The sequence below is a fragment of the Gobius niger genome (assembly GCF_951799975.1).
Source record: "Gobius niger genome assembly, chromosome: 3".
Taxonomy (NCBI): Eukaryota; Metazoa; Chordata; class Actinopteri; order Gobiiformes; family Gobiidae; genus Gobius; species Gobius niger.
Window position 1 is genome coordinate 13,610,583 of NC_136854.1, and position 21,021 is coordinate 13,631,603.

The 21,021-nt window shown below is 40.7% G+C and overlaps 1 protein-coding gene across 2 annotated transcripts in view; it reads left to right on the plus strand.

Moving 5' to 3' along the window:
- The window catches only part of gna12a (guanine nucleotide binding protein (G protein) alpha 12a), a 304,065-nt gene that overhangs the window by 277,904 nt on the left and 5,140 nt on the right, over positions 1–21,021 (plus strand). For both annotated transcript variants that reach the window (XM_079552643.1, XM_079552642.1), the window contains one exon: positions 7,085–7,303. In XM_079552643.1, coding sequence (XP_079408769.1) covers positions 7,085–7,303 — 219 coding nt within the window. The remainder of the gene's footprint in view (positions 1–7,084; positions 7,304–21,021) is intronic.

The window sequence follows — 21,021 nt, forward strand, 5'->3', positions numbered from 1 at the left end:
TTAAAAACAGTTTGACCCGCTCCACAGTGCACCTGAGGCAAATCACTTATAACACCAGACTAACCATTTAAAGGTCTGTGTCCATAGAATAATTTTTGGAATATAACTGACCTTGCATCACATGAATGATCGCATTTTGAGGGACTATTTTCTAGCAGATCACTCCGCCACTGTGTAGCTTATACCAGTGTTTTTCAGCCACTGTGCCGTAGCACACTAGTGTGCCGTGAGATACTGTCTGGTGTGCCTTGGGAAATTATCCAATATCACCTAGTTGTTTTTTTTGTTTTTTTTTAAACAAATGCATTATTATCCACAAATAATGTACCGTTTTCGAGTGTCTATGCTGTCTAGTGATCGGCAGAGTAACCATATTATACTCTTCCATTTCAGGTAGTTAATTTCTTTGAGACAAGAGAATTAGTGATGTATTGAGGCATTGTGGCTAGTGAGACTATACAGTGTTCCTATTCAAGACACTTTGATGAAAACATTTTCTGCTGGTGGTGTGCCTCTTGATTATTTCAATGAAAAAAATGTGCCTTGGCTCAACAAAGGTTGAAAAACACTGGCTTATACAACCACGAAGCTGATGCTGCTCAAATATAAGGTATTTTAAATACAAAATGGTTAAAATTATTCTATCGATTTGACACATACATTTATACGGTTAGTTTGGCGTAATAAGTGATTTGCTTCAGGTGCACTGTGGAGCGGGTCAGACTGTTTTTAATGCAGGCTAGCTGACACTGTAGAAATGCGCTAGCCTTGCACTAGCCTAGCGCCACGAAACTCTTCAAAGAAAAGAACTGCATGAATTACAAAAAACATATATATATACATATAATCTATTATAGAAAACGCTATCTCAATGGCCGCCGCCTGGGCGCCGCCATGTTTATTTCCCATACCGACTTTGAAGCTAAGCAGGGAAGTGCCTGGTTAGAACTGGGATGGGAGACCGTTCCTCGGATGCTAAGCAGGGAAGGGCCTGGTTAGGACTGGGATGGGAGACCGTTTGGGAACACCAGGAAGCCTGGCGACAGTACTGACTGTGTGCGTGGTTGGTGGTGCTGCTGTCCGAGGACAACCCGCTGTCACAAAAACGCGAGTGCACGAGATCTGACTGCCGTGCGTGTGCGCGCATCCAAACAGGGCGATGTGTGTGTGCGCGCGCGTGTGTGTGTTCGTGCGTGTGTGTATGTATGTGTGCGCGCGCGCGCATCCAAACAGGGCGATGTGTGCGTGTTTGGCCGTGTGTGTATGTGTGTGCGTGCGTGCCCAAAACCTGCTCAAACACGAGCCTCTAATCAAACGCGCTGCTCCGACTGATTTATCCTCCGTGTGAGTAAAAGCGAAAATGAAACTACAACTTAACGAGCGCATGGCCTGCACTGCGTAGTTTTTTTCCTTTTTTTTTTCCTTTGCTTCTGTACCATTTGTTTTCTATTTTGCTTTCACGTATTGTGAGCCCAGAGGTACATTTTATTCTAAAGCAGCTTTGAACGCATTGCCAATTTTATTGTAAGGTTATAAATACTGTCTAATAACGATCATTAGGCTATTTCAGTTCAAAACCTACTCATTATTTATTTTTTTGTACACTACCGTGATGGACCAAACCACGGGTCCTGCACCGTGAACCAAACCGTTACAGCTGAACCCCTAATATTTATCCATAATTATTCCACTGTCTCTTGAATCCTGTTCCCCGAGTTTAGCGAAAATATTGTCGTAGTTTATAAGAAAGGAGCACGGGTGCATCAAACCCTCCAACTGCAGTTTGTTTGAAATTGTTTTTTGCCTTCATTCTTTTACACATTTGTAGTGGCCATAGTTTTTGGAATGGGGCCCGGCCGAAGGCCGGGTCTCAGCTAGTATATCAAGAAATCAGCAACACTCTGGATAACTAGGAAATGGTGCCCTATGTCAAAAATCCTGAAACATCCCTTTAAAGGATTTGCGTTTTGCTTGACCCAATCAGCAGCTAAAATGTTTTAATTTAAATTTAAAATGTAATGTGTGTTTGTAAAGTATGTAGCAGCACCTCATGTTTTTTTTCATCATTACTGTAGTGTTATAAGTATCCATTTGGTCCAAACCACTTAAGGTTTGGACTCAAATTTCCTTCAGATTGATGGGAGAACCACAAAATGTGTGTGAATTCAGGTTGCATGCAAGGTTAATAGTGTTCCAATATTTTAGTAAAATATTATGGTTATTACAACATTAACTTATCAAATGTCACAACTTTTCTCTCATATCGGGGGCTTTCATCCTTCAAACAATAAATAAACATGCATTTTAACAGCTTGGTGTAACATTATAGAGCAGTGACCACCAAGTTAAAAACAGCATTTTCAAATCCCCGTCATTCCTTATTTGCTTTTACATAATAAATGTAGCAGAGGTTCATGTGTGCCTCTGCCGTGCCAGATCAGGACGCTTTTCCTGAACTTTTGAAACGGCCCAGGCCGTGCGAGTCTGGTTTGATGAACTTGGGTTTACAGTACGGGGCACAGGCAGCGGGAAAAAGTTGCTGCCGACGTCATGCGAACTCTCAGTCGCACACACACAGGAAGACACGCAGACAACAACAGCGCAGATTAAGGAGAGTGCGCAGGAATAAACGGTGAGTTGAGTAAGAGTGTTCTGATTCAGAGCTAGCTGTGCGTCAGTCATGCACTCCCAGCACCACAGGCTTTGACTCTTCACATGGACAGTTATGTAGAGGGCTCTTACTAATGCTGATAGAATATACTGTCTAAACATAGGCTGAGTCACTTAAAGCCCATTTACATGAGTGATAGGAATGACATTTTCGAGTTCTTGTACAAACCTTTAGAGACTCCATCAATGAAGTAGTCGAAGTAGCCCTGTCGCTGATATTTTCACCACATGTGAAAAGCCCCGGCTCTTTTTTTTTGTCGGGATTCAGGCTTGATACATCACCCTTGTAGTCATACTCGTACTCATTAATGTGGTCCCGATGCCGGAAACAGATCCCACTTGATGTGCAAACTAGGGCTGTGCAATTAATCGAAATTCGATTACGATTTCAATTATTACACTAAACAATTACAAAATTAGCATAATCGATTTTTTTTTTTTTTTTTTCATTTTTTTCTGGCAAAGCAGACTTGCATTATTTCATGGCACTGGGATTATTTTCTCTTCACTTTTCACGTGCCATGGCTCGTGCTTTTGCCTGACATAAAAACAAACGGCGCTGTGTGATGATGTCATCAGGCCGCGCTGCTCAGTTTACTTGCGCAGGTGTGAGGGCTGTTCAGCAGGGGCAGGTGTGAAACAGAGACCTCTCCTTAACCTCTTATCACCCGCCAAAACCAAATCCATTCTCTCCTCTATGCCATTGTCGTCACTTTTTATTTCCCTTATGTGTTTTTGTCACTTTTTTATTACTTTTTTGCTGCTCTTCTGTCACTTTTTTGCTGGATTTTTGTCTTTTTTCTGCTGGATTATTGTCACTTTTTTGTGGAGTTTTTGTCATTTTTGTCACTTTTTTTGGTCACTTTTTAGCTTTTTTTGTTGCGTTTACATCCTCATTTTCTTCTCGTTTTTGCCTTCGTTTTGAAGAAGCTTTTAGATTTGGAGAAAACATGTTCAGGTGGGAGTTAAGAGGTTAATCGAGGCATACTTTGAAATCATTTGTACTTTTATGACTGTTCAGAAAACAGAAAATATTCAGCATTGTTTTTTTTTTTTAATGAATAAATAAACATAAAATAATGACTTTTTTTTTTAAAGGCAACAAATAATCGTTTGAATAATCGTGATTTCAATTATGACAAAAATAATCTTGATTATTATTTTTTCAATAATCGAGCAGCCCTAGTGCAAACAGCAACAAACTGGAGAATTCTTCAGTGAAAAAAAAAAATTCCACATGGAGCTGACTTTATCACAGACTACACTCCCTGAATCAGAGTCTGTGTTGGATTTAACCAGAGTTAAATGTTGTCTTCATTTTACCGCCGCGCTGGGTCTGACTAGCTTTATTCAACAGATTCAAAGTTTCAAAGATTTTTATTTGTCGATTTATTTGTCAATGCATTGAAATGATAATTCTCTCGCCCTTGATTGTGGATTGGGAGGTGGGGAGTGAGTGTTGGGAGGGCAGGGAAGGGAGGGAGTTCAGCTTCCTTATAGTTCAGAGACTTGCTGCATCTGGAAAACTAATCCAGCGACTAAAATATACTCAGAAAAGGCATGATGAAGATATGCTGCATGTCCATATTGAGTGACATTTAGCTGTGGCGAAAATAATCAAAACGCTGTAGGCTACTGGCTAAGTTGCTATATGCAAACACATGTACAGGTCAGTCACAGAAAATCACAGTATGAAGGCTAATGCGAAAACAGGCCAATTAGTAGTAGTAATATTATAAGTAAGAACATAGTAAATGAATATATCACAGGCATCAAGTAACTTTTGGACATGGACTGTTCTGTCCATGATCTCTTAACCCTCTCCATTTAACATCTATAAGTAACAAAGTGAGACCCAAGAATCAAATCACAAGCATCAGAAAGCAATGATCATGAAATCATGTGCAATAAAAATTTAAAATTACATTGAAAGAAAAATAAATGGCATATGTTCAATTCAACTTCTCTTAAAATAGCCTACTTTCCGCAAGGAAATATAAATGAGTAAATTGACTAATTACTGACCAATATACTGCGAAAAAGTCAACAGATTGGTAAAGAGTATGTTGAAGAAAATGTCTTGTACTTGTATCGGTATTCAGTATCGGCAAGTACTCAAGTCAAAGTACTAAAAGTGGTTTTGGTGCATCCCTACTTTTTTGGGCCTGTGTGTAAATAAGCAGCTCTTCTCGCATGAGCCGCCTGTGATCTACTGAACATAACGTAAGTCTGTAGTGTTTCATGATGTCATACACTGGGGTCGACACCACTTGTAAAGCAATTAGGGCCGAGTTTGACGGAAGCAAGACCTTTTGAAGGAATGGTAAAACTTAATTTGTAACAACTTCAATCACTACTACTGCCGACCAGATGCTGCTGTAATCTTCCGAGTTGATAAAGGAAAATAATAAAAAAGAGACAGCTGTGCGCTGTTGGTTTGTCTACTCGGTGAGGATCCGACCTCCCACAACGATCACTGCACATGTTTCCCTTCAAACAGGCCCATAAGCCCCGCTCCAAAGCTCCTCTGTGTTTACAAGAGCCCACAGTGCTCCACAGTGTCAGGTAACACTCGGATAAAGACTTTCCTCGAGAACCTGCCAACATGTATGCCGTCTGTAAAATAGGTCATCACGGAGAGGCTGCTGAGGTTTCATTCGAACAAGGAGAGGCGCGAATCAGGTTGAGTGAAACAAAGAATTATGAAGTGGAGCAACTGGTAGGCAGAAGATGTCAGTGAGAGAGTGAGAAGTGACATCGATGGGATGTGGATAAGTGAGTGCCTACTACTTATTTCTAGTTGTTTTATTAATTTCATCACAACAGTGATTAGCACTTAACAAACGCTACAGATTGGGCTGGGAACGTTTCAGTATTTTTCAGTTCCCATATTACGATACCGTAACGTGGAACCATTCTTTTTTCACTACCAATAGAATGATATGTTCATGTATTCCATATAGACCAGGGGTGCCCAAATGCGGCCCCATTTTTGGTGGACTTCAGGCTTCTTGTGAACAAGGCACACATCGCCAGAGATTATACTTTTTACTGCAATTTAAAGCAGAGCTAAGAAACTTGTGTCCCTAGAGGCCACATGCGCCACTGCATTGTCTGTGAGAGTAAATACTACACTGAGAGGGATATTGTACATTGTGCCACAACCAAATTACACAATGGAGATATTTTTTTTCCGCTCAAACGTGGCTGTAAATACTGCTAAAGTGGTGCTAGCCCACAGTTAGCTTTGCCCGTTAGCCTGTTAGCTTCTTCTGAGTGTGATAAACCAAATAACAAAGTGTTGCAAAATGTTCATCAACAAACCAAAAGCACAGAATACAGTCAGGACTTACCTGTCTGCCATGTCATAAACCTCAGAAATACGAGCCAAAAGTGATTTTGTGGACAACTGAGATGTTTTCCATTAGTCTGTATATTGGGGCTAGACTACTAGTATTACCCTCAGAGAGACTACGGACAGGATTTATTAAGATCAAAAAGTTACTTAGTTCTGCTTTAATTAAAACCACAAAAAGTTATATTTGTTGTGAGACAGAGCTGGCATTATTGTTCTATGCAGAGATCGACCAATATATCGGACAGCCGATATATATCAGGCCGATATTTGGGTATTTCACAAAATCAGCTTTTGGCAGATATCTCCGGAACCAAAAAGCGACAGACGTCCCGTTTTTATTGCATCGGAAACAGCTCTGTCAGTTTTTTGTTTTGGAATCTTCTGGATTCTGTCTTTCAAACGAGCTTCCTCTGAAGTATCTATTAAACATGACTATAAACTGTGCCTCCAATAAAGTTCAACACGTTTGGGAGCATCATACACTGGATTATAGAAGAGATATTTTTAAAAACCAGGCAAAAATAATCAAATCCACCAAAATCAGCATCGGCCTGAGAAAAACCCATATTTGTCGACCTCTATTAAAAATGTTCAGAAATTGAGATGATCTTATTTTCTTCTGTGTTATCCTTGTTTTGATTTGATCCTTTTTTTTTTTTCCAAGTCTTTGTTCAACCCAATTTGCTGACAAAACACATTTTGAAGAGTTTCAGATTTGTGCAGCCTACATTGTGTATAACATGTATTTTCTAAGCAAACACAACATGAAAAGTTAGTATTTTGAAGGAATATTAATTTGGGTTATCATTTTTTGGCCAAAACTTCCAAAAAATCTATAGTTGAGTTCAACTTGTCAGAGATTGTATATCAAAAACATTCACACCGCACTGCAACGCTTTGACTAAACTAAAGCTTCAGACCGAGTGTTTCTTCTGAGGAATGAAACATCCAGCCTTCGACTTCTCATTATCCAGACTCCGTCAGACTTTTGTTATGGCAAAACAAAGAGTGAAACCTAAGGCGCGGTGTGCTAACATTCTTGTATTCCCCCCCCAGGGCATGCGGGTGCTGGTGGACGCCCGGGACAAGCTGGGCATCGGCTGGCAGAGCTGTGAGAACGAGAAGCAGGGCATGCTGGTGATGTCCTGGGAGGGGCGGGGCGGCACGGCGGGGGTGGAGCCCGGAGAGTTCCAGCTGTACATGATGGCCCTGAGCGCGCTGTGGGCCGACGCCGGGATTCAGGAGGCCTACAGCCGACGCGCCGAGTTCCAACTGGTGAGCCAGAGAAAACACACATTGATTTGAGCGGCACGGTTTCTCAACTCACCACGACGCGATAACACTTAGAGCAGGGGTCACGACTCACTTATTGCGTTTTACCAAGGTCCGAATGGGGAAAAAAAGTGTCAGGCAACATATGGGGTTAATTCAGTTATATGGGGATTTTTAAGCCTTTATTAAATCTATTACTGTGCAATGCAATTAATTGAATCCTGTTATTTTTTTTTTTGCTCTAAAAAGTTTTGGCTCCTAAATAGCAGAATGCATATAGCTTCTATTATACACAATGTGCACATAATATCTGTGATGTGTTTCTCCTCTTTGCTCAGTTCAACACACTGAGCCCTGCTTAGTCCAGGTTTAGTCCTGGCTGAGTCCTGGTTCAGACCCGCTCGCTGCCGATCGGGAAGCAGCCACGCGAATGTGCGCATTACGATCGCGCGTGCATGTTTTATTATTTTTAGCGAGCCGTATTTCAGTCATTCTGAAGCCGTTTCTAAAAAAATAAAATGCATCATGGAGCTCAGATGCAGGACTTTCTCTTTCTGTTGGTCTGGGCTGTAGTTTACCGCTCTGCTGCAGAAGGAGAGGGAGGGAGAGCCAGAGGGGGGAGCACACGCAGCCGCTCGTCTGAAGGGGTTCAGGGTCAGCTCCAAAGTTCAGACCCAAAGTTTGGGTCCGGATGGGCTGGCGCATGAGTCCAGATCCAGACCGAGGTCCACCGTTTAGTGACTTCTGATATCGAGCAACTAAACTCGAGACGTTTCTTCCTTTGAGTCAATCTGCGATAAATTGTGCTGCCCTCATTTGATGAAAAATTCTGAAGGTTTGTGCAGATAGTATAAATATGTCTTCTGAGTAGCTTCAAATATCGAAAGGTTTTAGCACAAATAATAACTTGGCAAGGCAGTAAGATCCACTTTTTTTTTTCCTTTTTACCCCGCTGTAAGAAGCACCTCTGAGCTAACTAGGTCTAAGACAATTTGGTAAATGACCCCCAAATTTACCAACTACTCATTTGCCTATGAGTAGCACACGCTAACGTGGATAAGCAGCAGAGTCATTGTGCATTTTTTATGCAATATTCAAACTTGTGTTGGCATTGGTATGTCATTATTCATAATTTGAATTTATGTGTTTGGATATTGCGTAATTGTAACTCAATCATCAACGCCAGTGCGTCGGCAGTTACACCAAAGGCTATAAACATGAGCAAGAAATGCTCTGCAATGTGTCACCAATTTTACGGGAAGGGGAATTTTAGCGCTGGTGAAGAGCATTATCTTTGCTTTATATGGACCCATTAAAGGATCTGTATCATGCTATTTTAGCCATTCCAAAGTAAAGTATAGGCATTTATAGTATTAGTATAAGTATTTTCTGGAGGTATTCTTCCAACCAGGAAGACAAAACGCTTGGATTCAGTTAACAGCGTTAACTCTCTCCAACTTTACCGTTGTAGAAATATAAATATCACAGCAAAAAGTGAAGTTATTTCACGATGCAGTTATAAGGAGTTGACATCTGCAACACAGCTTCATAAATGGCTAACACACACAAGCTAACACACGTTTTGACTGACTCACCGCGCTGTCCTGGCCGCTCCATCGACTATTTACAATATGGGACTCGCGTTGTTAAAAAGTTAATCCACTTTGATTCTAGCGAAGGTTTTCACCAAACATCTATCAAGAGACAGTCACAGAAAAACACTATTTTGGTGATAGTAAGAAAAAAAGAGCAGGCGTGTCCAGAGTAGGTTAGAAAGAGCTCCTTCACAGCTTTCGGAGCAAACATGACATCAGTTCAGACGCTCAGGGGGTGCGTGCGTTTTCTCTGCAGGGGCAGCGCGGACGAGTCAGGCACTTCCTTTTTTCTTTTTTCTTTTCCTTTTTTTCTCACAACAAATCATGTAAAAACTGTTTTACAAATTAAAATCGTCCGTGAGCATAGAATTAAGCAATGAAGCATAGAATTATGCAAACACTTGGCCACTCCTGCAGTATCTACTTTATTTTATTAGGTAATCCAATCATCATTTTTGTCCCAGCTTTGATTAGTTGATGTTAGTATTAGCATGCTGCTGCTAGCATTTGCATACTGTTGCTAGCTGCGGCATTTTGCCAGACGATCAAAATGAAAGTGGTTAAATCTCTCCTAGTTCTAAGCTTCAACATGACATACAGTATGCTCATATTCTCTGAGATTTTGTCGGTGAACGTTGTGTTTTTAAAACGGTGAGAGCCAAAACGGCAGCCGATAGCCGATAACTTATTTTTTCCAGTATCGGCTCCAATATTGGATCGGTGCATACCTAATTTGTAAAAGCCATTTGATTTTGTAGCTTCAGCTTTTCCCCACATGGTGTGACGTTTTCTTCCAGAATTTGTTGGAATTTAATTGAACCCATGAAATGTTCCCGGAGCCACGGGCTGCAGTACAAGTCCAAAGGATGATCGATCCAGTCCCAGGCTTAACAGTCGGACAGAAGTGCAGCTTATCATGAAATCCTGTGCACCGTCTTCTCCACACTGACCTTTGCTCGCTCCGATCAAAGGCTTCTACTGCAGCATGCAAAAGGTTTTGGAGCAACGTTTAGACAAGCCTCGAGCGTTTTGGAGACTCGGGAGGTAAAAATAGAACTTTGTCACGCCTCTGTGTACGTGTAAATAACCGTTGGTAACTGCTTGGTCACTGTAGACTTGTTTTACTGCTGTGAACAGTATCTGGCTGTGAGGCTAAGTGGTCTGTGGACATTTGGTTTAGCTTAAGTCCTGAGTCAGTTAGCCTTAGCCGCTCTGCTCGTCCTCTGTATATTGGCTGAGGCAGCTGTTTTATTTGGCCGTTAGAGGAAGTGAGACAGCAGAGCTCGGAGTTTAAACATGACCCCTGGCCTTGTGTGTGTATCACTGACGTGTGTGCGCAGATACAAGCCTCTTCAGCCGGAGTGCAGGGCCTGGGCCTGTCACGCTGATAAAGACTGCACCGCAGCGCCGGGGCTCAGCGGACAGCAAGGCACAAGAGAATCACTTTGTCAACAAAAAACAAAGCATTACTTAAGCTGCGACAATCCGGCTTTTCACTTTTGATACTTGGAGTTTGATTATTGGGGCGTAAGTAAACAGCATTGAGCAAAGACTCCGATGTATCCGATATCAACACTTGGGCTCAGTGTTGCTGCCGATGCGATTACGAGTCTGATACCACAGGGGGCTGTGAACACACTAATCACTTCTGCCAGTTCTGCTTCCCGCTCTAAAGACTCAGTGACGGCATCAAAGAGTTGCATTAATTGTACCATTTTTACATTAATTCCAAATGTTTTGGTGAACGGTAGGCAAACGGCTGCTGCAGGTGTGTAGCACTTATCTTTCACACCACACTAAAAGCAATGCTCTGTGAACATTCTTTTAGCCAATCATAGAACTGCTATTAGCAAAGCCCGGGCCGGATGTGACAACATCACGATGGCTCATATTGAGTATTTCAGCGGTCATTATATAATGGCCCTGTGTTACTGTCTTGACCCAACTATGAATTCTCTCCCAGCCTTGTATAGTTAAAGCTAGTTATGCAAGCAAGTCCTGCAAACTGTGCTATTTTGCTAGCCAGGCCTCCAGACTATTCTCCTCTGTTTAATCTATACTGGAGAGTATCTTTTGAATTGACAGTTAGAATGTAACGATGCTCTTGAACATTTTTACAAAATGAATGACTCATTTTATAACCAAAAGATGACTTTTATTTTAACATCGGCATTCTTGTCCTGTAACAAACTGTAACTGTTGTCTCAGTAAGAGATCAAAGTGGATGTAGAAGAATTTAACCAGCCATTTGCTGTAGATCGCTCTCCATACGTTTTTCAGGCGCAGAAAGCTTACACCATGAGTGATGATACTGCTATGAATAGTTTTAATATTTAAATAAAGCCTTTCTGTTTGGACCTGGTTCTAGTTGTGTCTGCGTATGTCTCCTCCAGGTGCTACAATTTCCCCTACCACTACAAACATATACATTAGGGTCCCATCTGGAGACAGAATGAGAGGGTGAGTTCGAATGGTAATTATCCCCTTGAATACAACAAGGCATAGCTAATTAAAACACACCCCCTCAAACAAATAAACAAAACGTGATTAACATAAATACAAAGCTCAGGTAAACCCAGCCAGCCCCAGGTTCAAGCTATAGTGAATATTCTATAAATGTTCATTACAGATGATTCCGAAAGAGAGTTTAGCCTCTAACATCTTGCTTGCTGCTGTGAAACACTAATGCTGCTAACATGATGCTAGTCTTTATAACAGACGCTGAAAGCCAAAGATCCGGCTTTACCTTTAGTTGCCGTCTCCTTGTAAACAATACACAGCCGCTAATGCACTTGGGTCCATCAGCGAAGTATTGATTGTGGCCTGCAAACAACATAGACGCGGATATAGGTTTTCAGAGCGAGGCTGCAGTAAATAATCTGGCCTGAAGAGATTTGGACTTTTACTGAAAACGGTAGGCTGTGACTTCTTCCTGGTAATCGGGCCAACTTGCTATATCTGGCTTTTCACAACCATAATTGTGTTTCCCAGTGGGTTTCCTCACTGTGTTGTTTACCTCTTATCAGACATGGCTGGAAATAACAGAGGGACGACATCACAGATTGAAAGACCTTGTACTTAAATGTCACAGACGGTACATACTATCTATTCCTGGTTTGAAAGCAGAGTCATGGCTAGAGCAAAGTTTAAATCTGTAATCTAAATGGGGGCGACACGGTGGCATAGCACTTGTGCCTCACAGCTAGAAGGTCCCAGGTTCGATCCCTGGCCAGAGGGAATGGAAGTTTTATTTGTATAGAGCATTTGACATGGCACAATTCACCCAAAGCACTTCACATACAGTGGAGTCTCTGAGATTTGGTCCTTCATTCTCTCTGTGGGTTGTTTTTTCTGTTTAGGTTCCCTCCGGGTACTCCGGTTTCCCCTACCACTAAAAACATGTACAATAGGCCAGAATGAATGACTTGATAAAACTTCTGCACCAAACACTAAGGGCCATCGCATTTTAAACCAGAACACTTACTGGAGGATGCTTCATTGTAAGGATGTCACGATTCCAAGAAGAAAAATACAGAGAAATTCTCCAAATTGTTACAGAACTGTCTAAATGTTCACAATTTTTTTTAATTTTTAGTCACTTGTTGGTCACATTTTTGTAGAATTTTTTAGATTTTTTTGTAGAATTTTTGTCCCTTTTTTATTTATTTTTTAATTTTTAGTCACTTGTTGGTTACATTTTTGTAGAATTTTTGTCATTTTTTGGTTGAGTTTTTGTGCCTTTTTTTTTTCTCGAATTTTTGTGACATTTTTTTTTAGAATTTTTGTCAAATTTTTGTAACATCTTTGTTGAATTTTTGTCACTTTTTTGTTGAATTTTTGTCACTTTTCTTTTTTCTTTTTTTTCTTTTTTTAGTTACTTGTTGGTCACATTTTTGTAGAATTTTTTAGAATTTTTTTTGGGAATTTTTGTGTCATTTTTGTAGAATTGTTGTCCCTTTTTTATTTATTTTTTAATTTTTAGTCACTTGTTGGTTACATTATTGTAGAATTTTTGTCATTTTTTGGTTGAGTTTTTGTGACATTTTTTTTTCTCGAATTTTTGTGACATTTTTTTTTAGAATTTTTGTCAAATTTTTGTAACATCTTTGTTGAATTTTTGTCCCTTTTTTGTTGAATTTTTGTCCCTTTTTTTTTTATTTTATTTTTTTTTAGTTACTTGTTGGTCACATTTTTGTAGAATTTTTGTCATTTTTTGGTTGAATTTTTGTCACTTTTCTTTATTTATTTTTTTATTTTTTAGTTACTTGTTGGTCACATTTTTGTAGAATTTTTTAGATTTTTTTTGGGGAATTTTTGTGTCATTTTTGTAGAATTTTTGTCCCTTTTTTAATTTTTAGTCACTTGTTGGTTACATTATTGTAGAATTTTTGTCATTTTTTGGTTGAGTTTTTGTGACATTTTTTTTTTTAATTTTTGTGACTTTTTTTTTTGAAATTTTGTCACATTTTTGTTGAGTTTTTGTCACTTTTTTTTGCGTTTACATCCTTGTTTTCTTCTCATTTTTTGTGGCTGTTTTGGTGCTTTTTTCCCAAGAAGCATTTTGATGAGGGTAAAGCCTGGAGAAAATGGAATCCGTTCAGGTGGGAGTTAAGAGGGTAATGGATTTAATGAAATAATGAATAAGCTATTATTATTATCCATTTCTAAAGGAAGCAAACTGGGGTGAATGTTTTCAACAGATATTCTACGAAGATATCCCCTCTTTTGTCTCATGAATTCACTACGATTACAAAAGAGTTCCTCGACAAATGAACAAACCTATCAGCTCGCACAGTTTTACCTTCGTTTTTTAGCGTGACAAATCAAACAGCTGCACATGGTTCTTTTGGGACTCTTCCTTTGGCATCAGTTATTATGAAAATGGACGAGAGTTGCCACTGTCTGCCATGTCATTGTGAGATATGAATGCATTTGGCCCAGACTCTGCTAATCTCTCATAGAAATAAATGGAAAGCTAAACACTACAAGATTGAGAAAAAAAGCATAATACCAAGGGACGGGATTGTTGCAGAGGACGTTGCATTGTAGAAATAGTTGCAGCCTTTGCAGTTGGCTCATATTTTTTGGTAACCACATGAACAGAAGTGCTGAGTTAGCCCCCGGAGCCCATGTTTCTCAATCTGCTCCTGGGATCCCAGACCACAGAGCTCTCCCTCTCTGCTGGAGCAGGGCCACAGACTGGGGACGAGCCCAGGACCAGAGCAGTGGGAAGGCCTTGTTTACTGTCAGGCCCGTCTGTTCCCACCACACCCAGATAACACGCTGTCTGATGCAGGGATAAACACTCGAGTATATCCTCCCAGCCACATGGATACTCAGCAGGGGAGAATGGGGCAAGAAGAGGCGTGGACAGCTTCAGGAGAGGGCCGCTGTGTAAACACGTGGATCTGGGCACGTGTAGGTCAACTGACTGGAAGGCAACGCCAAGATATGGGTTTTAGTTTTGATCCACTTTATTTATATCATACATATAGTATTGGAGAAAATGTATTTAGTTACTGAACACTGAATACTTGACTTAAAGTGGTCATATCAGGCCAAATTGACTTTCAGAAACAGCTACCTTGGACTGAAGAACTGTGTATAATCGCTGCAATTCATCCTCCAGGCCTGTGTGAGGCGCTGTGACGCTACTACAGATAATAGAACAGTTTCAGCGCAGTTAACTTTTGTGTGAAAATTAAAGGTTTGAGTTAATCCTCGGACAAAGCTGTTTCTTCTTCTACGGTGTCAGCGCCTCGTTCTTTACTTCCTGATTACACTTGCGTCATTGTTCAGACCCAAAAACTGTCCTCCACATTTGTAAAGCCCATAATCCAACATTATCGATGATCTGCTGTAGCTGCTCACACGCCGTACATGTGGGGAAGTCATTTTTTTTTGTGGAAAATTATTCCTACAGCTGCCAGCAGGAGGAGCCCCAAGAGGAGCCCTCAAGATCTTCACCAGCTCTTTCTCCTACATTTCATTATTACTATTTAATTCGTACAGAGACATATTGTCAAATTGTAAAACTTATAACAAAGCTGAGGCCAATAATGTTTTTAAGTCTTATTTTAAAGCTCCATTTGCATGACATGTCCACTTTAAAATCTATTTTAAAGTGGATTTTAAAGTGGATTTTGTTACTTCGTTGAGTCGGAGTACTATATTCTGAATACATGATACTTGATATGCATTTATGAACTTAAATAGGAAATAGGAATTTCAGAATGTACTTTTCAAACGTACATCACATGACGCACGAAGCACATGTTCATTTGCTTTTGTTGTTTTTTTGGGAGGAGAAAGAGATACTTTATTATGATAAGTGAAGCACTGATCAGCACTTGTAAAGAAAGAGACGTTTGTGAAACATAAACAAACTGCAGCCTGTCGCCGGCGGCTAACTTTAGCTGCTAACAACAAGCTGTCAATTCTAAACAACCGAAAACAAACAGGTACAAATATCAAACTCATGCTCTCTCCGCCTTGACTCCTCTGCGGTTCCACATCAGGCTGTGCGATAACCCGGAACAGCACAGAGACACAAAACCTTTCCCTGGTCGTTCTGATCTTTTCTTATGAATGTTGTAAAATAGGAAGATGGAATATAATGAGTACTCTGATGTACTTTGATTTGAGGAAAGTAGCTGTATTAAATAAAATAAAAATGGTTCTAAGAACTTGGAAAAAGACCTACCTTTTTAGAATGTGTGAAAACATATTTTATCGATTTAACACTGATCCAAGTAATGTATCTGTGTGTTTGCACTGAAAGCACGTCTCCCTCCCTTCTCTCTATACTCTACTATCAAATGATCTTCCATGGGTCAAAAATATCTTGTAATACTGATGCTAGAGGTGGGTGACATACAAAATAAGATTGAATCTGTTTTAACACATTGAGTGCCACACTGTTTTTGGGATTTAGCTGTAAAGTGCCAACAATCTTATGTCCTATTCTATGTTAAAGCTATGGATGGACATGATATGACTCGTTTGAAAGGTGAGACTCTAAACTCTGGAAACAGTTTAATTCTACGTGCCTCGGTTCCTGAGAAATCTAAGCTAAACAAAGCTATTTCTAGATTCAGAGATAATTAGTGTTTTATGAAACACTCTCCTTTCTGATTTAACTCCTCTCTCTTCCTCTCTCTTCTCTGGACAGACACTAACGTTATGGGAAGAGGCAAATGCCTAAATATATTTGTTTCAAGTAAATTTTCAAGAACAACATCGTTGACACGTTTTGAAACACCTTTATCGATCGCTTTTGCTCATTATCGCTTGTGCATTTAAACAGCCTGGTTCTCGGATTGAAGACTTTAACAGGATGTTTCTCAGCCGTCCTTGGACCGATTTTGACCATTTAAAAACTCCAGAGAGCGAGAGAGAAGTGTTGGGTTTACAGCTGTTCGCTGCGCAACACCACGCCCCCTCGGACTGAAATAAAAAAGAAATGCTATAATATAATGAAATGTCCAGATCGTGACTTTTTACAAGTTTTTGATCGTCATTTATTTCACTTCTGTTCATCACAGAGCTACCAAAATCACACATACGGTGTATTAGAGTGTCTAGTTTCGCAATAAAAAACAAACTACTTGTACTATTATCTCTCAAAAAGAAAAAAATTCCTCTGCACATTTGTGGTTTATACATTTGAATTATCTTTTTGGGCGACAGTTATCTAAATCAAAATGTTTTTTATGGATATTTCTGATGGTTTTGAAAAATACTGTATGCATCAGTAGATCCATCCAGACACAGGGAGAACATGCAGACTCCACACAGAAAGGCCCGCACAGTCCAGGAATCGAACTCGGGACCTTCTTACTGTGGGGCAAGAGTGCTACCCATTCAGTCACATTTTTCACTTTCCTCCCTTTTGTGTCATCTTTTTGTTGCTATTTTGTTACTTTTTGTGGCTTTTGTTCTTTTACACTTTTTTGCTGCACTTCTGTTTGGTTTTTTCGGTCACTTTTTGTCGCTTTTCATGTTTTACTTCTCGTTTTTGATGCTTTTTTCAAGACAATTTGGGAAAAGCCAAACTGTAGAAAATGTGCTTTCCATACCCATTACAACCTTACTCACTTTTGGCTTCATCAACAACAATCAGGCCAAGCTTGAGTCAAATTTGAAATGGTCAAGCAGATTATTCCCCCGCACAATGTGATGATATGAAATGGGATGATCAGATATTGCCGTTTTGTCCCGATAATCCGCAGCATTACTGTAACCAGAGCCGGGGTTTTTTTCTCACAGCCACCTGTCCTTCTCACAGACCGGCTTCAGAGTGACACCGCAGAGGTCTTAGCGGGTTCTAAAGACCCTAATCTACTCCATACAATACACGCATTCCTCCCGCCTTACTCACACATAAGCTCGCTAACCCGGCCCCACAGCACTTCCAAGCGCCCTGACACATTACCCACGATGCCTCACTGGCTTTTTTGTCTGGCGGAGAGGGGGTCGGTCTGAGCCAGGCTGAATGCTCACGTGTGTGTCGGGATGATGCGGGAATTCCCCTGTCCTCCTCCTCCTCCTCCTCCTCCTGCCCTTTTCCCTCGTTCCCGCCGGGCCAATCCGAGCGTTGGCTTTCTGCGACCATCCCCGAGGTCACGAGGTCGCGTCATGCCAGCGCTGGGGTGTGTGTGTGTGGGGGGGGGGTCACATAACCACAGGTGGAACGAACTTGTACTATTGGCCAAGTCATGCTAATCTGGTTATTTCAGCTTTGTGTTCTCTGCTGCGTTTTTGTTTCTGAATGAAGTGAATGACGGGGATTAAATAAAACCACATAAATGATTACGAGGAAAATGTCTTATTCTCGCAAGTCAAAAAGGACCCCCGCCTGAACCAGTTTGACTTTACCCAAGTCTAAAAACGTATTGAAAAATGCGTCAAAATAGACATAATGTGACAAACAAGATCCATTTAGGTGAGTTTTGTAGGTCTTAGCTTTCAAATATCCTGTTGTTTCACTTCCTCATCCTCCAAGTGAGCGACCATAGTGAGCCCCTCCCACTCCACCCCTCCTCTTGCTCCCCTTCACTGTGCGGCTGTTTCAGTAAAGAGAAAAAAACATACATGGTTCTTCGTATGTGAAGGTAGTGAAGCTATGGCGGGTGTTTTTACTCTGCCAAGTGATTAGATTTTGAAATTAGCAAGAGATGGAGAGATGAGGAATATCTACAGCACCTACAGTAACTTTACCTCATTCATTAACTCAAAGAAAATGCCACATTAGATTATTTTGAAAGTGTCCGTTCAGCATCAATTCTTTTATAAGTCCATTTTTAACATATACTGTTGTTAATGTCAACAACCTTTGCAATAAAAGTTGGAAAACTGTGAAAGTTGATGCTACAACGCTCTATGATTGATAAATACCAAAACACCACAATAGTGTTTCCGTAACTTTGCGAAAGGAGTGAAACATCGCCCCCAATTTGACGCTGGTGGTCAAAAAGGTGTACTGCATCCACATTTACCATTGAGAATGAATGGAAGAGAGTTAGTATTGACCACAGGCAGCGCAAAAGTAGGTCACTCTCTGGCGGGCCAACAGAATTGTTTCGGCGGGCCCCACTTTGGGCACCCCTGCTCTAAACAGTTGATTTTTGCGTAATGCCCAAACAAGCCACCGTTTTTCCATTCTGTGATATGTTCTTGCCTGAGCTTAGACGAGTTGATGCGTACCTGTCTGGTCGTTGTGCCCGTGGAAGAGCTTGGTCGCTTCTAACTTCACCCCGTTTGGACCTATAGGAATGTACGGGGAGAGGCCAAATGCTAACAACATCTTTGGTCATTTTGTGTGTCTGAGGGCACACAGTTCTTCCATTCTGTGATATGTTCTTACCTGAGCTTAGACGAGTTGATGCGTACCTGTCTGCTCTTTGTGCGTGCCCCCTGGTGGTAGCTTCCAACTTCACCCCCGTTTGGAGCTATAGGAATATACTGGGAGAGGCCAAATGCTAACAACATCTTTGGTTATTTTGCGTGACTGAGCGAGCGCACACACAAAGACCTCATCTAAGCTCAGGTAAGAACATATCTCAGAATGGAAAAAACGGTGGCCTGTTCCTTTAAAATATCTCTTCAGCATCGCACTAACCACTCTGACTCAGCACGCTCAGAGAGCCTTTTCACTCCAGTTTAAGGATCAGCAACTTTATTTGACAAATGTCAGGCAAACATTGTCGCATGACTCAAAAACGCATGTCTGGCTTTCGTTTGTTTTTTTCCATGAAAATCCAAGGATTAAATTACTCTAATCGGCCCTGTCATAGAAAAAGACGTTTGTTCTTTTTAATGAAGAAACATCCATCTCGTGGTAATTGGCTGTAAGTCAGCCGCCACTCCTGCCATTCTTCACAGCTGTTTCCTGTCGGGCGGGAGCTTCACTGTAAACTGAGAGGAAGAGCCGCACTCAGCTGCTCCACGACTATTGTCATCAGCCACAAGAGATTTGGAGAAAAATACCCTTGTTTTTGCTGGAACAAACGGCTTTTACCAGTAAAATGGGCTAAAATAACGAGTACTTTCCCGTGGTGTGTTCCGTCGACGTCACACAGAGTAACGATTGATAGTATCCAGTCTACGATCTGTAAAGTGTGCTCTGCATCTTTACAAATGTTTTTTTTCCATTCCTAAAAGAGAGGGATGAAGAATGGAGAGTCATAAGTGGTCACTTCATTGTAGAATAGTGTATCCCTAACCCTAATCCTGATGTTTATTTAGCTCGACATGTTTTTTTAAATTTCTTTTTCATTTCTATTCCATTGATGTTTGCTGTAGCGGTGCACTGTAGCTCTACTTCCCAGAGCTGCCTTAACACTTTTTCCAAATATTGGCTTGTTTGCTACTTAGTAAGAAAAATCCCCCCCTTTTTCTTCTTTTCGCTTTTGGCGCTTCTCCTCGGTAAGTACTCCTTTCTCCTCAAATCTCTTATCTGGTGCTTTCAGAGCTGACAGCACGGAGCCACGCGCATTTCCACACAAACCTCAAAAGAACTGCCGTCTCCACTGCCACCAGGACAAGCGCTAGGACCAAATGTGCGCCGGCTTCCGCTCCCTACGAAACTATGAAATCCGATTACCCCGGCCGTCTTCAGACTTTCCTGAGCTGTGTAATCAATTGCGTTTTGCTCTTAAAACCACATTACCACTCCGTACGGGGGCAGCTTAGGCTAAATTGGCCGCAGACTGGATGTCTACTGGAGTTCGCCGATCTTTAGGGGAATGAATGTAAGCATTTGGAATTGAATCATCGAATCATGTAATCAAACTATCGCATTAAACGGTGAAGCGGTCGTGTGTAGGGGGACGGCTCAGGATTCAAGTGGGAAATGAAATATTGGCTACAAAAAATTGCGCAGGTCTGACTTTTGAAATGATTAACAATTGATTTTTTTGTTTTTTTGCCTAGTGTTTATAACTTGTCATGTTTTGCATATAAACTGTCATGGCCTTGCACCCAGATTAACTTAAGTACTGCACTTAAGTGGAGTTTAAGTGAGTGGTACTTTTGTTGAAAACGTTCTACTTTTACTCCACATTTGAAAGCTGAATATGTAATCATTTCTACTCTTCTACAAAAGACTCCAAAGTAAAAAGTAAATTTGGCCATGTGTTTTTGTGCATTTTAAAAGCCTAATAATGCACACTCCAGAGCAGTAGGTGGCGCTGTGTCGGTGTACTGTTAATGCTAATGACTCACGATGAAGAAGCAGTTTTGTCCCTGTCGTGTTGCCGTACAGAAGGTGAATTCGCGCGCAAATGTTCAAGTTATTTTTGCGAACACTTATTTCATTTCTACTGTGAATACATTTGCGTATTTTCTGCCGCCAAAACTTCAGTACTTTCCCCTGGTGATAATTTGACTAAGCAACTTTTACTTGTATTGAAGTAATATTTGACCAACTGCACTTTTACTGAAGTATTGAAATCAAGTACTTCGAACAACACGGATGTAAGAGCATTACTGTTAGACACTGTTAGCATAACATTAGCCATGTTAGCTTACTTTGCTAGTTCTTCATTTAGCTGCTTCTTTTCTTCTACTTTTTGACTAGGTTCTTCTGGATAATTTCTTCTAAAGATCTTTAATAAAACTCTAGAT